This window comes from Haplochromis burtoni, unplaced genomic scaffold (genome assembly GCF_018398535.1).
Source record: "Haplochromis burtoni strain Fernald_Lab_line unplaced genomic scaffold, NCSU_Asbu1 Contig_24, whole genome shotgun sequence".
Classification (NCBI taxonomy): Eukaryota; Metazoa; Chordata; class Actinopteri; order Cichliformes; family Cichlidae; genus Haplochromis; species Haplochromis burtoni.
In genome coordinates, this window is record NW_024582385.1 from 3,123,119 (window position 1) to 3,142,901 (window position 19,783).

The window sequence follows — 19,783 nt, forward strand, 5'->3', positions numbered from 1 at the left end:
TTTGTAGCTCTTAACTCTCCTCATTCAGTGAACATTTCAACTCAACGTTGAACACTTGGAGCTCCACAGAGTATCAGCACAGCTTGAAAACAGTTTCTCACAGCAGCATGCATTCAGCATTTCTTTCTTGAAAGTGCCACATTTTGGGAGGTTTCCCCATAGATTGCAGCTCGTGCAAGCCTTTTCTTTCTCTCCACCTCAGGTGAATAAGCGCAGCGGGAAGCTGCATGAACAATCAGAAGGAAGCAGGACACGGAGGGGGGGTGCACCGGAGGAGGGGAAGCAGAAGAGCTGACTCACTCCAGTGTGGGGGCTTTTGTGGCGCAGCGGGGCACTGAATCATCTGGAGCCTTATTGAATATTTCCTCCATTTGATGTCATTATCGCCCCAGCGATCATCGCCGCCATCATCAGCGCTGTCCCCGAGACTCTAGCAGGCTGACCAGGAGCTGATGACGCTGAATAAATCAAAGTCGTACGACGGGGCTGCTCAAAGAAACAACAAAGCAAGTTTTATAGTGCAGAGGATAAGATGCATTTGTTTTTAAGAAGTCACTCTTGATGGCGCTGGCTCACTGTGCGGGCTCTAATCACTGCTGAACGAGCGATCAAACTTTATTTACCGCAGCACACGCTGCTCCTACAGAAAGATGACAGCAGGCGCCAAATTTAAGTCATTTCTATCTTTTATTAGAAATGGATGACATTTCAACCCAAGCAGGACTTTAGTTTTACCTTCGGTGTGCCATGCATACAAAACCAGAATCCGAGTGTCCGTGTTAGTGCCGGTAATGTTTATTTGTAAGGGGTTGATATCAAAGGCTTTTTTTTCTCCTGTGCAATTAATATTCACAGATATGTACATTCAGATTAGTCAGCCTCAAATATCAGCGTGAAAAGAAAAGCAACGTTAAAAGTAAAAAGTTACAAAAACCCCTCAAATTAAACAATATATTTCTCTTTTAAAATATAATTAATAAGAACTCCGGTAACACGAGTTAAATTATGATTGCTTCAGTTTAACCATAGGCACATAGTAGATCGGTGAGGCGTTGTAGAAGCCCAGCGGAGGGCACATCTTGGCCTTTGCTAACTGCGGTTGATGTTTGTGTGAACAAAACCACCAGCAGTCCGTGTGGGGCCACTTCAGAATTAAAAGATGAAAAAATAAAAGAGACACAAACAAAAAAGACGACGCGACGTCTAAAGGTTTCCTCTGCGCCTCGCAGGTGGAGCTGCGATACGTGAGAGACAACGACCTCCACCAGGATCTCTCACAGACGTTCACGACGACAGTTTCTTTGGTATAAAACTACCACGCCTTCCTACAACTCAAAACTGCATTTATTCAAGAATGATTGGGACTCAGACATGCAAGACTCGAAGCGTGACGTGGCCACGTGCCGCACGATGAGACGAAGGGTTAGACGACACGTTTAGGAAGCGACTGAACGTGAGGACCTGATGTTGAACAGCAGCTCTATTTTACAGTCAGATTCACTTCATGATAACGTGTCACAGGGTCAGCGATGAAAGTCGAGGCCTTCGAGGGATCGGGCGCTTCTCAAGAACAACATTTGACATCATGATAGTTTTTCATAAAATAGTGAAACGGTCTCAGATTTCCCTCTGCTGTCGTCCTCATCCCCGTCCTGCGAGCCTTCGTTCCCTTTATACACTGGTCAGATCCATGTTTAGCATATTTATTGTGACACGTCGATTTCACCGTTCAATGAGAAAAAAAAAAAAAAAGGAGGAAGAAGAAAGGAAGCACAGAGGGTAAAAAGTAAAGGAGGAGGAGGCAAGGAAGGATGGAGAGGGATTAGCTAGTAGGTCATTACTTTCTCTCTGTGGTGACTAATGAGACTCGAATGTCCCGGACAGTATTTTTAGGATGCTCCTCGTGTCCACGGAGACGCAAGTCGCCAAGGTGACCCGTTTTCACCACGATCAACTGGCGGCTGTATCTGAACGGCTTGTCGTCGTGTCTCAGTGGCAAAAACATCCTAGATCTGTAATATTTACCTGAAGGTTGCAGGTCGAGTCTAAACGTGTGGCGTGTAATTAAAGGGCGTGCCTGCACGACACCAGGACTTTGTGTCTTCTTACAGGATGCCCTTAGTGCAGAACGACCTCTTTTGCTGAATTGTAACATTAGTAAAACCTTCCTGTACGTTTAAAGCAGGCGACAGAGGGGGGGGGGGGACCCAACTGTGTCTCACTGCTTCCATGTGAGGGGCGGAGTCTCTCAGTCACGCCCTGCAGCGCTCTCAGAGAGAAAGAGACATCCTGCTCAGTGACAATGACAGCACTGAGGTGTGGTTACATTTCCCTGTGTGCAATACTAACAACAGGTCTACAGGTCTTTTGCACATGTGGAATTATTATGCAACGCTGTCGTGGGTGTGTCAAAATGCAAGCGTGAGGAACATTAATGCAGAAACCACCTATGGGAGTGACTGATGAAGCCAGCAATGTCAGCTCTCCCGTGTCTGACAAGTGCTTACGCAACCCAGAGCGGCCGCTGTTCAGAAGGGAGGGGAAAGGCAGGACAACTAGGAATAACACTTCCCCTGGAAGGCTGCAAATTTGGCACACTTGATGTCATTTAGCACAGATTCTTCAAGTCAAAAATAATGACAGTTACACCCTACATTTGTTCCGGTTTCAGTGAATGCACATGCTGATATAACCGAGTCCCCTAAGGCAAAAAGGATTGTAAGTGTGGAAAGCTGTTCGAGTCCCCTCCACACCCACGTCCACAGTGCTGCACTGCGAGCTACCGTCTGAAGAGTAAGAGGGGGTCCTGGTAGAGGAAAAGCAGTAGATGGTAAACCGAGGTTCTCCTCTGGATCTCTGTGCCTGTTAAACAAGCAGAGTCAGGATGTGTCCCCTTCAAGTTATCCTCCTCCTTCCCTCGGGTCCTCTCACGGGGACATGTTGAGTAGCTTCGTAGATTTATTGGGGTAATTAATGGCCAGGCTGATGGCAGCGATGTTCTTCAGTGCCTACACAGAAAGCAAAAGTACGTCAGGAAACAGCTGCAGGTACAAAGAAATACTCAGTTCATCTATACAGCATCACATTACAGCAAAGGGCCCGACACGCAGACGACCCCTGTGAACAGGCGCTTGGCGACAGCAGGGAGGAAAACCTCCCATTAAGAGGAAGAACCCTCCGACAGAATCAGGCTCGATGAGGCGGAACAAACAGTGCGGATGTTAATATTAAGGATGACTTTCTGAAACTAACGATGCCATAACGTCTCTACGTCTGTGCTGTGCCAGCTTAACAGACGGTGCAACTTATGCTTTATGACACTTTGTCCCTGATTAGCCGCGTCCTGTTATCGGTCCACCATGACACCTGCTCAGAGCGGGGTCTAGTTTTCCTTTGTCGAGTCCACTAATGGCAGCGGGACAAAAACCCAAACACTTCCACGATAAATAATAACGCCGTCACATTCAGTCTGCCACGTGCATCACTCTGATTTCTGCACATAAGATCTGTCAGAATATCAGTAAAGTAAACATGCACTGTTGTAGGCTGATGCAGCTTCTGCTCCAAGGAAACATTCAGTGTAAGTGTTTCAAACAGCAGATTGATTCACATATTTGATCTGAAAGATTTTCACGTTGGTGCACTTTTGATGTCTGCAGCCCTCCCGGGGACCTGCGTCTTCTCCTGGTCTCAAACTGGACAGCTTGCATGTTTAGGCTGTGTGACACTGACAAACATGTTCAGAGCTGCTCTGCTGTGCAGTACAGAAATATTTAGTATTGCCTAGAAACCATTTAGACCATTTACATTTGTTTTCTCCCAGTTCAGCTTTCCATTTTGACATTTAAGAGTCTGCAGCTCCTCGAGTGCAGCAGCCAGGCTGCAGACATGCACCAAAGGAAAGGACACATTACACCCAGTATGGCCGACTTGTGCTGGTTTGCTTCACAGTTCATTTGACACATTGCATAGCACTAAAACATGTCCCACACCAAGTTATACCCATTTGTCCCAGTGCGAACCACACCATCGTTTCTTTTAAGCTATAAATTGCACATTTTCAGTTCTCTAAGCGCAGCTAGTGCCATGCAAGCAGGTGGATGCAGTGAACTGTTAGCAGACAGCTAACTAGTGAGCAGCCAAATCAATGAGCTGAGGGTGGCCGTCGGATGAGAGGATTCATCACTTCAGTCCCTTTTTCACATTATACCTGCTCGTTTCATTAATGGTTAATATAAAGCATGCAGCCACAGCGGATGCAGCCTTAATTTAATCAAACACTTGTGTCTTTTATCTCCTCACAGAGGAGAGCAGATATATGCACTGGAGGATTAATGATGAAGCTCCATTCTGCTCTTTCCATCTTGCAGCTCTACAATAATTTTTTAACAATGTTTCATTTAATTGCTTCCTCCTCCAGCCTGCAGCTCAGCTCCAGGAAACGCTCCGTCTCATCGTGCTCGCCGATTCGGCTGTCACCGTGCTCACGGGGTGTGGTGGGCAATTTCATCAAATCAAAAACACACTGTTTAACTAAGTGATCAGTAAGTGATGGGCAGCCCTGTGCATTACTTTAAGCTGTGAAGACACGACGGCGAGCGAAGCCGTCCTCGGTGGCTTCAGAGCGTTTGGGACATCAGCTGATTTGCCCTAAATATCCATTGTTATCGTAACAGTTTGGACTATTGTGTCACCTTTGGGTTTGTTTTCACCCTGACAGGTATTAGGTAACCACTCAGCAGAACCACCCACAGTGTGCTTTTCATGCTGCATCCTCTGCTCCTCCTAACTGCCTGTGGGCTCCTCTGCTATACTGCGTGGTCCTGAGTGCAGAGGACACTGTGGCTCGCTCTGCCACACATGCTAATGGACTGTAATTACCAAATACATTAGTCCCGAGCACAGCCCACACACATTCAAAACAAGGGGAGGGGGTGCAGAGGGATCTGCTAGGTGTCAACAGCTTTGTGATTCACTAGCAAAAGAGACTCCAGGCGCGAGCTGACTCACAGCAACTCAAGAGCGTTCAATCAGTGGGACTGCGTGGTTAAGAAAGAGTTGCATAACACTTTAAGGTGCACGAGCAACTTCTCTGAGCTGCTACCGTCCGCTGAGTGCAATGCTTTGAATTTAGGAATATGTTAATATGCAAAGACAAAGAGAGAGAGGAAGCCTTACCATGGCGGTGTGGTTGAGGAGCTGCTCATCAGTGGTCATGGCTAACAGGTACTCCTGGAGGACGCCCTGAGCCTGGAAGACATGTCCAACGCAGGTAAATTAGCAATGCATCGTTTGCACCATTCCAGCATTTAGTTTGATGCATGCATGCAAGACGCATGAATAAAACCAGATAAAGAAGGAACTTCCTGAAACAGAGCAGCAGGCTACATAAAAGAGGCGCTGGGTTATAAATGAGGCCTGGTTCCCTGACCTCTCTTCATCTCAGCATCTAACTGAAGCGTGGGATGTTGGAAAAGTCATTGAAAATTATAAACAAACTAAACGAGAGCTTCCACTTGGCCCTATGAGAGAGATGTACCTTGGGCTTACATAAGCACAGGGATTTGGAAAACACAGATAAGACTACACAGAGGCTAAATGCACTGAGACTGGCCAAATTGAGCTTTTACAGCACTGGAAACACAGTCCAGAGCTCTGCTCCACCATTCATCCAAAGTGTTTACGCTGTAGGAGCAACCCAGGACGACTTGTACAGGCAGTGGTGCACGACTTACAGCTTGGATTCCTAAACACAACTTTCCCTTCTTAGGCAGCGACTTAATTGACTCTCAGAGGAGCTGACCATGAACTTTACGTGCATTCAGAGAACGAGAAGCCCGAACGTGAAGCCCGATGGCCGCTAAAGCCCTCTAATAAGCTGCGTAGGCGCTCAAAGCTGATGCAGCCACAGAGGACTCGATGCTGCTCGTTAGCTTCGTATGACTCGAACATTTTGTCACCATGGCGCTGGTCAGTATGGCCGTGCATCATCACTGCAGTCAGCTCTGACAGCCAACTTTAGTCACATCTTTCTGAGGAAGATCACAGATGCTTCCCCGGTATGTCAGCCACAGTGGACACCAGCATTCCCAGTTTTGGCTGGATGTAATCTAAACGCTTTGTAGCCCATTTGTCACCAGTCTAATCCAGTTTACAACCACACTTCCAATAATCCCGGACCAAGCACATCTCAGCCCACCCTTACTTCGACAGCTGCAACACGACGTGTTCATGTGTGGTGTTAAAACCACGGAGCCATTTCACACCCATCAGGAAAATCACAGTTGCATCACATTCACTGGAGAACTTGGCGCGGCGTGAACAACAGCTACTGCTGACGTCACACAGCTTCACTTCACTCCTAAGAAAGAAAATCTGCATCATACGTGTTTGTATAACCGAAGTGTGTCTGCAGTGCTGCTGTACACAACGCGTTACACACCATCATGTGTTGTTATGCTAACTGCAGTATTCATGAGGGGCATCCCAGGCAAATGTACTGAGCGCCACTACCGCCCCCTGGTGCTTGTTCAGAAACACTGCAGAACCTCAGCTCGCCAGTCCCTCTCTTACACGTGACAACATGGAGCGGGTGCAGCAGAGACTCCGTCCTGTAAGACGATTTAAGTCATGTCCTTTTATTATCAGAGAGAAGCCTCGGGCCTCGCTGGGAAGGCTGCAGGAGAGGTCCTGCTTTTCTGGCCCTGCCTGCTTCCCCTGCATCGACAGATGGGAAACTCCTGGCTGATGGTGCGCTCATAATCTCGAGACTTCTCTTCATTAATAATTCAAAACAACTGAGACGGAGAAAGAGAGCGAGCATTCATAAGCATCACAGTGAGCAGCATCTCTTCCTCGTCAGTGCAGCACGGCGCTGTCCCACAGATGGCTTTGGCCACGAGCCGAGCGTAGAACAGGTGCACGGTAAACATGCTCACAGAGACGCAGAGAGGAGCTCTGAGTAAATGCTCCTTCATATTAGATCTTTACTGTTGGAATGCTTCATATTTCAAAAGTGACAAAAACATGAAGAAAAAGGATTTTTAGATGATCAGCTGTGTGTGTGTGTGTGTGTGTGTGTGTGTGTGTGTGTGTGTGTGTGTGTGTGTGTGTGTGTGTGTTTCCTATGTTGGTGGGCCCAAATCCAGGTCCCCACAGGGCTGAAGGCATTTTCACACTCCAACAGTGGTTTTAGTGTCATGGTCAGGGCTAGGCATTCATTATAGATGGTGAGGTTAGGGAAAGCGTTATGTCCATGGGATGTCCCCACGAGGATGGCAAACCAGACGTGTGTGTTGATGCATTACTCACGATTGCACGGGCCTCTGCGATAAAGAAGAGTTCAGTGAGGGCTCTGTGAAGAGGCAGCAGCACCGTGATGCTGGTGGGATCCTGGCTCAGGCTGTTCTCCATAGACATGAAGAGCTGCCACAGAGGTCGCAGCAGCGTCAGCGTGCAGGCTCTGCAGCAACACATCAACAGCAGGATGAAAAGCTGGCACAAAATGCTAATATCACCTCCTTAACTCTCAAACTTTGTCTGTTCATCATCTTACAAGTCTGTCGTCATGAGGTCATCTCGTTCAGCCGCCCCCCACCTTTTTTGCACCACGGACCGGCCTTTAAGGTGTCGCGGATAAATACAACAAAATAAAACCAGTACCGGTACCAAAAAAAGAAGATTTATTCATAACACACAGGAAACGACCCACGATAAAAAATAACGATAAAAAGCCTGAAAACCATAAATTTCACACTCGAGCCTCAACTATCGCGACCTGGCACCAAATGACTCAGACTGGTACCAGTCCAGGGCCCGGTGGTTGGGGACCGCTGATATAGCTCCCAACTCAAACGCAGAAAACCCTTTAAAGAGATTTTCTAGGACACTAAACGGATGATTTCACTCTTAAAGATGGAGCTGCTGCCCGTCTACACACCAACTTCTATGAATTCCCTCATCGTGACCTGATGGTTGCTGGGTCAGTTTGCACATATGGAAATTTCTAAACGCATACTTTACCTAATTTCCATCATGATTACAAGAGCATGTATGAAGGCTTCTATGCAAATGCTGCGTGGAGGTGCACTCCTGCACCAGGACATGATGCTGAGCTAAAGATGAGAGGTAGACGGCACGGCTGCATCCAGGTGGGAGTGTGACAGTCACGGACGCATTTACAGAAAAAAAGAAGGAGGCTCGACCTACGTCTGGGACTGACACTGCAGCAGACGCAGCAACAGGTGAATGGCTCTCAGTCGCTGGTTTCCAGTCTGTCGGCAGGCCACGCCCACTTGCCACTCCCAGATGTCGGCTAGTGGCAGTTGGCTGAGCACTTGGTCATCAGCTAGCATTTGCTTCAGTATCTCAAAACCTGATGAGCGAGCAGAGAAGAGTTGATGAAGCTGATGTTAATGTGACGTTCAACAAAAAGGCTGCAAAGCGAATCTGAACCCAAACAGAAGGAGGACAGCACCTGTCTGAAAACGGCCCCTGTGTCCCCCCGTTACGGTGAACTTGTAGCCCCACTCTGTGTTGCTCATGTCTGACATGAATCTGTAGTACAGGGTATCACCTGAGAAAGCCAGAGATGCAAATATGAAGTGAACAGTCACACGATCTGAAACGCAAACACACACGAACGGTCCTCACCGGGGATTTCAAAATCGGACCACTTCTGCGGAGACCCACTGAAGTTGTGAACATCTTGGACAAAATCGCTGCTGCTGGACATGATGAGCTCGTCGCAGCCTTCCTCTGTGTAGCAGCGGGAATCGAATTTTACGGACAGGTAGATGGCGCCAGGGATGTGCACCTTGTCCTGAGGGCAGAACACACGGGCACAACATTAATCCCAACACAGCGCAGGTCTTTGTGGAGTTCAGATGTTCAGTAAAGCACACGTTTGAAGCAACAACAACCGACTCACCTCAAAGTTGGTGTTGTTATCGTACGGGTGTTTGGACTCTCTGACCTGCACTGCCATGCCAGGCTCCTCCATGAACTGGCAAGCAGTGAGAGAGAGACTGCAGAGCATGCTGTGGCTGCAGCCCTTCAGCACCCTCTGAAGAATCTGATTGTAAAAGCAAACAAAGCGGCTTCAGCCCATCGTGTACTCGCACACTACTTTTGTTCACTTCTGCCTCCCGTCTCACCTTCTCCCACGACGGCCGCTCCTCCAGCTGCATCAGCATGTCCAAGATGTAAGCCATGTGCGAGGCCCCGCTCAGCTCCAGGGCCTCCTCGCTCATCGGCGCGTCTGCGGGCCAGTCGGCAAGCAACGACGCCAGCACGTGGCGAGCGTACAGCGTGGCGATGGCCTGGTTGACCTTCACCAGGTACTGACGAACGGCTCGGTTGCTGCGCACATCCAGCTCTTTGTGCAGCAGAGCGGAGCTTTTGGTGCGTCTCTGTTTGGCATAGCTGAGCTGGAGGTCGCTCTCCGAGTTGGTGATGAGCTTCTGGGCTACGACGTTGATCTCCTCTGTGGCCTTTTCACAGTGACTCGGTTTAGACTGCCAGGCCAATCAAGAACATTATCATTTAAAACAACGACTTGTAACACTGTTGACTGAGAAACTGGCTGTTTTAGAGCATTTTTGGAACAACCCACCATGCAAGACACCACAATCATGTCCGTGTCCACAGCCTTGGTGTTCCGCTCCTCAGACCGAGGCCGCCGGCTGGATTGCCACTTCTGGGCCAGCGTACGGATCGTCTCGTCCGTTTTTATCTCTTCTCCATCAAATCTGAAAAGCACAACATCACAGCAAGTTTTAGATTTGAGTGAATCCATGAATCACAAAGTAAATCTTCATCCTCACCTCTTCTGGACCTCCAGGAAGAACGAGTCGGTCCTCTTCATCTGCAGCTCATACATAGCTCGCAGAATGGGCAAAGGGGCGTTTAAGGCATCGTGGGTGATCTGCATTTGGAAGGAAAAAAGTCTTGAGCGTTTTCTTTCACCCCAGGTTTGGCTGCGCGTGTTTGCAGCACAACTCACTTGGAAGCAAATCTTTGTCTCCTCATCCAGACCCTCCAGCGGGTCGGGCTTATTGACATCCGTGTCGTCAGCACAGCAGCTGGAGTGGTCCGAGTCGTGCTCCTTGTCCTGCTCTCGTTGCTCTCGCTCCGGGTCCTGGGCCATGGAATGGATCTCCCTCTTTGAGGAGTACAGCATGATGGAGAGGATCTCCAGGTCACGCAGCAGCCACAGCTTGCTGAAGCCGGTCCCCTTACTGCACTTCCTCACCAGCAGCTGGGTCAGGCCTGACTCCTGGATGGCTTCATGTGCGTGCTCCACTCCGTGCTTCTTAACAAAAAACACAACAGGACATGAAAAGGAATCGTGCCAAGTTTGTCTGATCAGAGGTGGGATACTGATCATGTTAAACAGGTCGGGGATAGCTTGTTGATAAGAAGCTGTCCAACGTGGAGGGCGGATATGGTTGGAGTACCTTGAGTATGTTATAGAGGCCTTTAAGAGCCAAAGACAGGACCCAGGAAGCCTCCACGGCATCAGAAGAGCCGTTGTCCTGGCTTGTCTGCAACAGGTGGCTAATAATGGAGGTGAAATTGCCCAGGTAGCAACTGAGCAGCGTCTTTGGGCAGCCTTGGCCCTCTGGCTGCCCCGGTAGACTGACCGTGCAAGAATCCTGAGACTGGATGAGTTGGTAGTCCTTCACTACGAAAGCGAACACACAGAAGGTTAATCCAAGATGACTCCTCATCATACGCGGTCCAGAAGCTACTGTGCTAACCTGTTTTCCTCTTGCGTGTTCTAACGTCCACCACCGCAGCATGGTTCTTTTCTGTGAAGTGTTTCAGCAAGATCATGTTGTGCTTTTCATTGGCGTTGTCGATAAACACCGTCTGGGTGCCCACGCACAGCACCTGGCGCACACACACACACACGTCACAATAGGCTTCACAGAGTCTCAGTAAGGTTTCAGACTCCACAGCATCAACTGTCTTCTACCCACCTCGGCGAAGCCCACGAGCACCAGCAGTGTGAAGAGGTTGGTGCGCTTCAGAGTCTGCGGCAGCTGCTGAATGCAATGGTCAGTGAAGGCGGCGATGATTGTGCACCACTCGGGGCAAGCATTGAGACTGTGCAAAATGTCTGCCACCGTGCATGCCCAGTCCAAGCCAATGCGACTGCAACCAAACATCCAAACAGCTGTTTACACATCCACAAAAAACAACAACAGGGAAAAACAAACAAACTGGTTTCTATGAGCAGCTGGTGCCACCTCTGCCGTTAGGCCCATCATTTTGTAGTTTCCCTCTATAAAGCCCCGCAGGGGATTTCAAATCGATCGATCTGCGATCGACGTTCAGGGGATTGTAGGATGTACAAACAGTTTTATACATGTTTTATCGTTCCGACATTTTCAGAGGCTCAAAAATAATTGGACAAAGAGCATCATCAACCCTGGGCACTCGAGCCACAGCTGGCACGCCCAGATGTGGCTCGACACGCATTAACCTGAGAAAGTGCATGAAGAAATAAATATCTACGGCCGGGCCGCACTGCACAGACACAGCTGTGCACTTCTCAACGACGGTATGTGAGCTAACAGCAAACGCCAGCGTCAGCACCACGGAAATACACGGATACATCCGAAGACTCGAGACGCTTTCAGGACTGAGGTGTACGGACCAATGTTTTCTTTTCTGATCAAACCAGAAAGCTTTAATAAGCAGCTGGATTCGTCTCTCAGACACAGAGGACATCGAAATGCAGCCGACTGAACGGAAAGCTCGACTCTGCGGGGTCAAAGTTTGCAGAACTACGAGCGCAGCTGCAATCCACAGCTGTGCGTGTTCATGGAGCTGCACGTTCACCTGCTGGACGTCACTACCTGACACGTTTAACTGTCTCAAAAACACTGCACGGGGCTTATTGACAGTATTCGGCTCACAGATCTGTGTGAGCTGATCTCCCGTCACACTAAGAGTGTCCTCAGGTCTGAATGTGGACGCTCGGAGACTCTGAGTGGGAGACCAGGATCACGTTAACACGCGTGTCCCTGCATTAACAAACGTGTCGTATTGGCCCAGTTTTTCGCATCATTGTTGAGGGGACCATAAATATAAAGAGACCATTAAATGCACTTTGCCAACATCTGTGAACAAATACAGTTCGATGAAGTTGTTCATTATAGTAACTGTTGCTATAGAGCGTTACTACATTTATTGTTCATGCACATGAGGACATTTTAGACGGCACTCATCATGCCGACCCTGCTCAAGAGCAAAATGTAGCAGCTGACAGAAAGCAGCAGGATGAATTTGTTGACCAATACTCTGCTCAGATTCAGCCAAATGCTGCAACGCCGATCGCTCAACACTCAATGACTCAAAGCCGAGAGCGTCTCATGGCAAAGACTGGCGCTTTTGTCAGACGCTTAAACTGAACCCAAAAGCTTTTCAGTTACTGAAGAAAGAAAGACGGACAAACGAAAAGCATGTGAGGGCAGCTGCAGGTCTGTCAGAGCGCTGATGTCCACGCATTCAAGAAAAGGATTAAAAACAGTCCTTCTATTTGAAGTGATGTCACTTTGCCCAACTACTATCGAGCCTCTGAAAAAGAGACCAACATATAAAAAAAACAGTTCACGCAGTATTTTGTTAAGGCTCGTGAATAAAGGCTGATCTGCACTTCAATCACACGATTGTTAATTTAAAATCTTTCACACAGAGGCAACTTTGTCCTGCATTTGTGATCAGCAGAGACATCGTCCTGGCTCGTCTGCAACAGGTGGATAATAACATCATGATATTTACCTGTCTAAACAGACGGCGCCCAGGCTGAAAAGCAGCTGTATGGTCTTCCAGCCCTGGATGTCTGAACAGGACATCTCTCCTTGTATCAGCAACTCATACTTGTCAGCCAGAGCCTCTGTCACAGCAGCGTCAGCCTCCATCGGAGGGATCCGGAGCAGCAGCTGACCCAGGAGGCCTAAGGTGAGGTGGTAGGTCTCATTCAGAGAGCCAGCATTGGAAATGACTGCCTTAAAAAGCTGTGGCAGCATGGAGCTAAGACTGGGCAGACACAGGGAACAGCCCTGACAGGAAGACAGCACACGTGAGGATAAGAGGAGAATATGTCAGCGCAGTCATAGGAGTGACGAACCTTTAGAAACATGTACAAAATCATTTATACTGTCCAACAGTTGGACAACGAGGTGCCGTCCATCAAGGCTCGCTGTTTGTCCACGTCTCATTGTTTAAATGTGTAATTCAGCTTCTTGGTACTGACTGGAGTTTCCCTGAGAGTCTGCTGTATGGCCCACAGTGTCATCTGGGCCAGCCCCTGACCTCAGCCAAGCTAAACGGCTGATTAGCCTTGTAGCTGTAACTCCATATTTATTGCACAGACATGAGAGCTGTATCTCCTATCTTAATGTTTTAACCCCACAAAATGATTTTGGTCTCTTACTGGTTTGGCTGGAGGTAGCATGGCTGCCAGCAGTCCCAGGATCCTCTCTCTTGAGCACTCGGAGAACACGTGTCCCTGAAGGGGAACTGGGGGCAGCCTATCGTCAGTTTCCTTGACAACATCAGATGTTGGCGAGTTGACTGCTCCTGGTCCACAATTTGGAGCAAAGAAGAGTAAATAAATAAATGAATACATTGAGTTGAATCAGGCCGAGCGTCTGGGTGAAAGCACTCACGTCGGACCACAGGAGAGAGGGCGTCTTCGCTGGACACTGACGGGGTCTGGCTGAGCCGGGCGGAGTCTAGGGTGTCTTGAGTGACCAGCTTCTTTTTGTCCCCCGGCCCACTGCTCGGAGGGAGCGACAACTCTGGCTGAGCAGGAGGAGGACAGCTCCCCTCCTCTGCCTTTTTCTCATCTGACAGTTTGTCCTGTTTGACAGAGGACAGGCTGACTTTTACACGTTTCTGCATCTTTTCTGTAAATCGGCGAGACCCAAACATGAGGACGTCACATTATCTTTGAACATGAGTTGCATTCCCCACCTTGTGCTTAGGAGATGAAGGAGAGCAGATTGCTGCTGTGCTACCAGGGAGCGAGGAGGTGTCCGTGGCTGTGCTGAGCTCTTGAGAGGACTCAGGAGAGACTGGACACAGCTCGCTGTCAGAAGCAGAATCGTTGGTGGACAGCAGAGCAAGCAAAGCAGAGGAACGGAAACCTATGCAGAGCACAGGAGAAAAAGAGAGTATTACATGCTAATAACCAGTCTGTGCAACGTAAAATTATGCAAGTGCTACACTGCTGTGAACTTACCTTTGCCAGTCTGTCCTTTGAGCAAGCAGTCAGTGATGAGCTGGGAGCAGTGGGTCTGCAGGGCTTTGGCCACGTTCAGAGTGTCGCTGTCCAAGGTGTCTCCATCCGTTTGCTTCTCGCTGCTCAGCTCTGACGTGTACAGGGCCAAAGCAGCAAACAGCAGCCAGGAGTAGTTGTGGATGTAGGGCTGGATGAGACGGTGGCGATCGCTGATCCGTATGGTCACCATGGGGTACACGGTGATCCGATGGGTGGGCAGGTGGCTGGCGATGGGACAATAACCATTTAATAAAAGGAGAACTAAAGAGGCCAACCTCAACATTAAATGTGAGTTGACGCACGTCACCTGTCAGGATACTTCTTTGCGTGGTAACAACCGAAGCACAGGTCAAAGTCTTCACACACGTTGCAGTTGATCCTGCTGCCTACAATAAGCCCCTGGCAATGATCGCAGGCATATTCCATGTTTACCATCTCATGGTCATCCTCGTGGCCTTCAGGCTTGGCACCACCTGGTTTACATATACACCAGAGTGAGTATAACTACGGCTACGGGAAGGTCCTCTGATCATCGGTGTCATGCATGCACTTACTAAGGAAGCAGGTCTTGCAGAGGTCCATGTCCATGCACTGCAGACATCGGTAGCGGTGCCAAGGTGCCATCCTCTCACAGCCATCGCAAGAGATCACGACGTTGAGCAGGTCACAATAGCGGGCGATGAACATGTGCATCTGTGGACGGAGCACGTGACTGATTAGAGTTTTTAAAATGACGGAGCATGCAGCACGAATCTGCAGGTTTTTGTAAATGCAAAGGGAAGAATGTGGAGAAGAGAAAACGCAGCCAGCTTTGAGGCGAGTCTGGCTGTGAACATTGAAACGTTCATGTAGGGCTGCGCAATACGACCAGAATCTCATATCCCGATATAAAACATCTATCGTCCGATAACGATATAAATCACAGAAATGTAACGTTTTCTGTAAAGTCTGTGAATCTCGGGCAGCTCGACCTGAAGTGTTTCCAGCTGGGCGTCGTGTACGTGGAGTGTTTTAACGATGCATGAAACGACACATTTTAGACATAAGTTGTAACGGCGCCGTTTCCTTTGTGAGTATTTATCACACGGCGTGCTGCGGGGAGAAGCCTGATCTAACGTTTGAGTCTGAAGTTTATTTTTTAGCACCTGGCGGCTCTTTTTTACTTCTCATCCGTAAATAATCTGCAGCTTTCACATGATTCAGTTTATTTTGAAAAGTCTCAACAGGATCTTGAGCTTTATTGTGAAAGGTTTATGTGGAACATAAACAAGCGGACACACAAAGGTTTTACCGTCGTTGTTGCTAACGACAACGCATAAAAACAGGCGCTTGTCCGTCCGTAGTGTGGTCATATTACATATAAGAGAAAGAGAGAACTTGAAGAAATGAACATAACCACTACAGTGACATCAGAACCACGAACAAATATTACCGTAAACGGTTTATTTTGCGACAGCACGAAACAAACGATAGCGTAAAATGAAACGACAGACGTTTTTATATCGTCATCCGATATATATCGTTATATCAAACACCCCTACGTTCATGGACTGCAGTGTACCTTCCTCCTGTCCTCCATCGATTCCTCTTCATCAATTTTGTCATACCACTTCTCAAACATCCCGTCCATACACTCATCCATCCACTCCTGGTTCTTCTTGTAGTCTGCAATCTCGTCCTCCTCTGTCCACTGACTGCAGATGAAGTTAAACCACAGAAGAAACTTTATGAATAAAGCAGTTTGTGAAAACTGAGGTGTCTTTTGCCTTCTTCAGCAGCTTTTCGTACATTTAGACGAGCACTGAGATTACCTGATGGCAGTGTCATGGACGCTGATGTTCTCCTGAGACATGCTGAGGAGGAGGTCAGGAAGATTGATGCTCAGGAAGAAAGGAAGATCGTGCGCCTCCCAGTTCATGTCCAGGAGGTGCAACAAGCAGGTCTGCACACACGACAGGGCCGGCAGAAACGCTCTGTGGGGCAGTGATCGCGATCAGGTCACCGTGCACGCACTTTCACAACAACACTTCCTGCACTTGCAACAAATCTAAATTCACAAAATCACGACGGGTTAGAGGAAAGCGCTCACTTCTCATTGAGGCTGCTGAAGCCCTGTACCGCCTCCACAAGCATGAGCACCAGCTGATGGTAGGAGCGCCTCACTTCCTCCCCCAGCTTTTGACCGCTGTCTGACAGCTGAGAGAAATAACTGGAAAACACAAAGAAAATGTTGTTTCTGTGCAGCCAGTCAGCAAAACACCAAACTGACATCGGTGACTAATCTCCAAAAAGACTTGAGAACCAAACTAAACGGCTGCCATCACATTTTGGGACACAACTGTTAAAAACCTCTTGCTGTAAAAAGTCTTCTGGGGCCTGGAGAGACTCTGCTTGCTTTGCTGCAATCTGCAGAGTTTAACCCTTTAACTGGGTGAGTGTTTAAAGCAGGGGTGTCCAACTCCAGGCCTCGAGGTCCTGCAGGTTTCAGAACTCATCCTGGGTCAACACACTTGAATCACATAATTAGTTCATTTAGGCCTCTGGAGAACTTGAGGAGGTCATTTAGCCGTTTAAATCAGCTGTGTTGGATCAAGGACACGTCTAAAACCTGCAGGACTCCGGCACTCGGGGCCTGGAGTTGGACACCCCTGCTTTAAAAGGTAAATTAGGTCAGGGTTTAAAGGGTTAAATGAATCCATTCATTTATTTTCATTATGGAAATCTAAGACCTACTATCCCACTAGGACCAGTATGCGTGCAGCATCATATTCTGTGACCTTATTCTGATTGCTCCTGTGTCATGGAGGTTCATGCGTAAATGAATTGAAACTGAAAAACTGAGATTTACCAGGTAAAGTCTTTTTGGCATGCCAGCAGCTCCTGTAGGAACAGGATGCAGGGGGCTTGGAAGAGGTGCGGCTGTCCCATGGAGTGGAAGCACTGCTGAACCATCTCCAGCACCTTGCACACACTCAGGGCCTGCGCTTTGTTCAGAGACAGCGTCTGCAGAATGCTGCAGGAAGAAGAACGAGGACTTAACCCTGGATCTCATTATGCGTTACCAAACAGGAGAGTAGCAGTTTCTCACCTCGCTGTTGTGAGAGCCTGGTCCTTTATGAAGTTTAGGATGTGTTTGAGTATCGGGTAGCGATCTTTGACTGAGGGAGTCATGCGAGGCTCTTCTATAGAGCGGCAGGACAGGAGACGAAGGCGTGCCCGACTGAACGGAGCTTTGCGGTTGTAAGCAGAGGGGGAGGCTGGCTCCCCAGGCTGGGGGGAGAGACTCTCTGTCGAGTCTCGATGGGTTCGCCTGCTGTGGCCACATGAGGATGAGTTGGGAATGTGAGTACCGGACGACTGACTCTGTCCAGACCTGGACTCGCAGCTTTCCTCAGACCCTGCAGCCTGAGGTCCCACAGATGAGCTGGCTTGGAAGTCTCCTTCTGAAATAGAACTTGATTGGAACAGCAGAGCACTGCTGCTCTCTGTGGCTCTGGAAGCGTCGCTGCCTTGGCATGGAACGCCGCAAGGAGCAAATCGGAACAACAAGAGGCTCTTCTCGATGCACATCTCAGCTGAGAACAAGAAGAAAGAGTTAAAATGTCAGGAGAAAGCAAAGTAAAACCAAGACATGACATTAAAAAGGAAGAAGCACTCACCCAGTGTCTCCATGGTAACCTCATCAGGACCACCTTCCCGCTCGTCATGATGGTTCATCTTGCCAACCAGATATCTCTGCTTCATCTCCAGCTAACAGGAAATAGATCCCAGCAGAGTCACAGGTCAGAAACATGAAAAGCACGAGCCAGCGGAGATGTCCCGTGTTACACTCACCATCCACGTTCTGATGCTGTCTGCTAGTGAATACACCTGCACGAACTCTTCACTCAGACTGGATTTACAGTCCGGATTAACTACTAGCACAAAAACACAGATGGGAGAAAATCATTCAGAAGATTAATTAAGAAACAAACTCACAAAAACACAGCTGTATGAGCGCTGATTACCATAGCTAAGAAGTGCGAGGTTGAGGGCCGGTGTGTGGTACACCATGGCTGCCCAAATGGCATTCACAGCTTGGTCTATCTTTGACCCAGCGGTGATCTCGTTCCTCATCGCCTGTTTCCTGCAAGCCTGCATGAGGGTCCTCATCAGCTCTGTTCTAGCGTCTGTTAGCTCCTGTGAAGGGTTCCAGCGAGCAAAGTCCTCCAGGAAGCCCGTCGGCTCATCCAGAGTCCACGTGCTCGCCTACCACACAGAAAAAGAAAAACACCATCAGAGCATCTTCCAGTCGAGGTCACCGACTAATGCAACAGCAGCATCTGGTGCTTGTACGTAACTGAGGCAGCAGAGCGTTTTTTACCTGCTCTGTGATTGTTTTTGTTCGGTTCGCCTCCCTTTTGTCACACAGCCCATGTCTCAGGATGGGTTTCCATAAAGGTGAAGACTGAACATGGGACATTTTCCCTGATGGAAGTTCCTTTACACTGCGAACCTCTGGAGACAGAAACCCACAATAATACACGCTAGTGCCTCAAACTGGTTTCTTTTCTGCTCTGATAAACTGTGACTCAGGCCAGCCTCATGAAAACCGTCTCACCGTGCGGAGATTTCAACGCCAGCGTTCTGGATGCAAGGCGACCCATCAGACGAGCCACCAGCAGCTGCAGATCTGACATCCAAGAAATGGTGATGTCTGGTAAACCCAGCGCTGTTACAGTGAACTTATAGCCCCACTCGTTGTTGCTGCTGTCAGAGTGGAAGAGGAACTGCAGCTGGGGACCGGTGTCAAAGGTCACTTTCTAAAGCAGCAAACACACAAGGACACATTCGTAAACATCAGTGACGCATCTGAAGACCGGCCTGTGATTTTCCTTCGCCTACCTTTGGCCACTTCTCAGTTCCGACCTTCATGTCGTAGCGGACCTTTCCCCCTCTGGAATCTGTGAATTCTAAGTAGTCGTATCTGCGAATATTGTGAGCACAGTTAACAGGATAAAATCCCCACAAAGGATTTCAAAGACAAACAAATAAACATTTACAAACACGTCACCTCTTCTCTGTTTCACAACGTTCATCAAACTCCACCTCGAACGACGTCGCACCGGGGCAGGCGAAGATGCTCGTCTCGTGGCGGCTGTTCTCGTAGTTGTGCGGGGACTCCATGTTCCAGGTCCTTAGCACCACCGGCTGCTGGGGTTGGTGCCAGTTCTCTTGATCCACCTTATAGTGACAGGTTACAACAAGTTTGTGGACTGTTTGTGTAGCTCTGAACACCACACAGTGGATCAACTCAAACACATCAAAACGAGGCTGAACGCAGACTTTCAGCATCACTTGTAGAAGTATTATGTCACAGGAAATACAGACATTTTTAGACATAGTACGTTTATACAGTGGGGCAAAAAAGTATTTAGTCAGCCACCGATTGTGCAAGTTCCCCCACCTAAAATGATGACAGAGGTCAGTAATTTGCACCAGAGGTACACT

The 19,783-nt window shown here is 48.6% G+C and overlaps 1 protein-coding gene across 6 annotated transcripts in view; it reads right to left on the reverse strand.

The window, feature by feature from the left end:
• Positions 1-668: 668 nt before the first annotated feature.
• zzef1 (zinc finger, ZZ-type with EF hand domain 1) overlaps positions 669-19,783 on the reverse strand; it is a 30,883-nt gene continuing 11,768 nt past the window's right edge. For 2 of the 6 annotated variants that reach the window (XM_042218859.1, XM_014335030.2), the window contains exons 22-54: positions 19,347-19,516; positions 19,178-19,259; positions 18,894-19,095; positions 18,657-18,790; positions 18,301-18,541; positions 18,128-18,207; positions 17,953-18,043; positions 17,382-17,868; positions 17,142-17,306; positions 16,383-16,502; positions 16,105-16,266; positions 15,855-15,987; positions 14,848-14,986; positions 14,601-14,766; positions 14,255-14,517; positions 13,987-14,159; positions 13,680-13,872; positions 13,445-13,590; positions 12,790-13,070; positions 10,983-11,157; positions 10,761-10,893; positions 10,458-10,684; positions 10,004-10,312; positions 9,825-9,925; positions 9,614-9,749; positions 9,156-9,515; positions 8,930-9,073; positions 8,653-8,821; positions 8,477-8,575; positions 8,209-8,374; positions 7,312-7,462; positions 5,179-5,250; positions 669-3,008 (exon numbers count right to left, since the gene is read on the reverse strand). In XM_042218859.1, coding sequence (XP_042074793.1) covers positions 2,928-3,008; positions 5,179-5,250; positions 7,312-7,462; positions 8,209-8,374; positions 8,477-8,575; positions 8,653-8,821; positions 8,930-9,073; positions 9,156-9,515; positions 9,614-9,749; positions 9,825-9,925; positions 10,004-10,312; positions 10,458-10,684; positions 10,761-10,893; positions 10,983-11,157; positions 12,790-13,070; positions 13,445-13,590; positions 13,680-13,872; positions 13,987-14,159; positions 14,255-14,517; positions 14,601-14,766; positions 14,848-14,986; positions 15,855-15,987; positions 16,105-16,266; positions 16,383-16,502; positions 17,142-17,306; positions 17,382-17,868; positions 17,953-18,043; positions 18,128-18,207; positions 18,301-18,541; positions 18,657-18,790; positions 18,894-19,095; positions 19,178-19,259; positions 19,347-19,516 — 5,751 coding nt within the window. In that variant the 3' untranslated portion in view covers positions 669-2,927. Of the gene's footprint in view, positions 3,009-5,178; positions 5,251-7,311; positions 7,463-8,208; positions 8,375-8,476; positions 8,576-8,652; positions 8,822-8,929; positions 9,074-9,155; positions 9,516-9,613; positions 9,750-9,824; positions 9,926-10,003; positions 10,313-10,457; positions 10,685-10,760; positions 10,894-10,982; positions 11,158-12,789; positions 13,071-13,444; positions 13,591-13,679; positions 13,873-13,986; positions 14,160-14,254; positions 14,518-14,600; positions 14,767-14,847; positions 14,987-15,854; positions 15,988-16,104; positions 16,267-16,382; positions 16,503-17,141; positions 17,307-17,381; positions 17,869-17,952; positions 18,044-18,127; positions 18,211-18,300; positions 18,542-18,656; positions 18,791-18,893; positions 19,096-19,177; positions 19,260-19,346; positions 19,517-19,783 lie in introns of all 6 variants that reach the window. The other 4 variants (XM_014335031.2, XM_014335029.2, XM_014335033.2 and 1 more) reach the window with 3 other exon arrangements.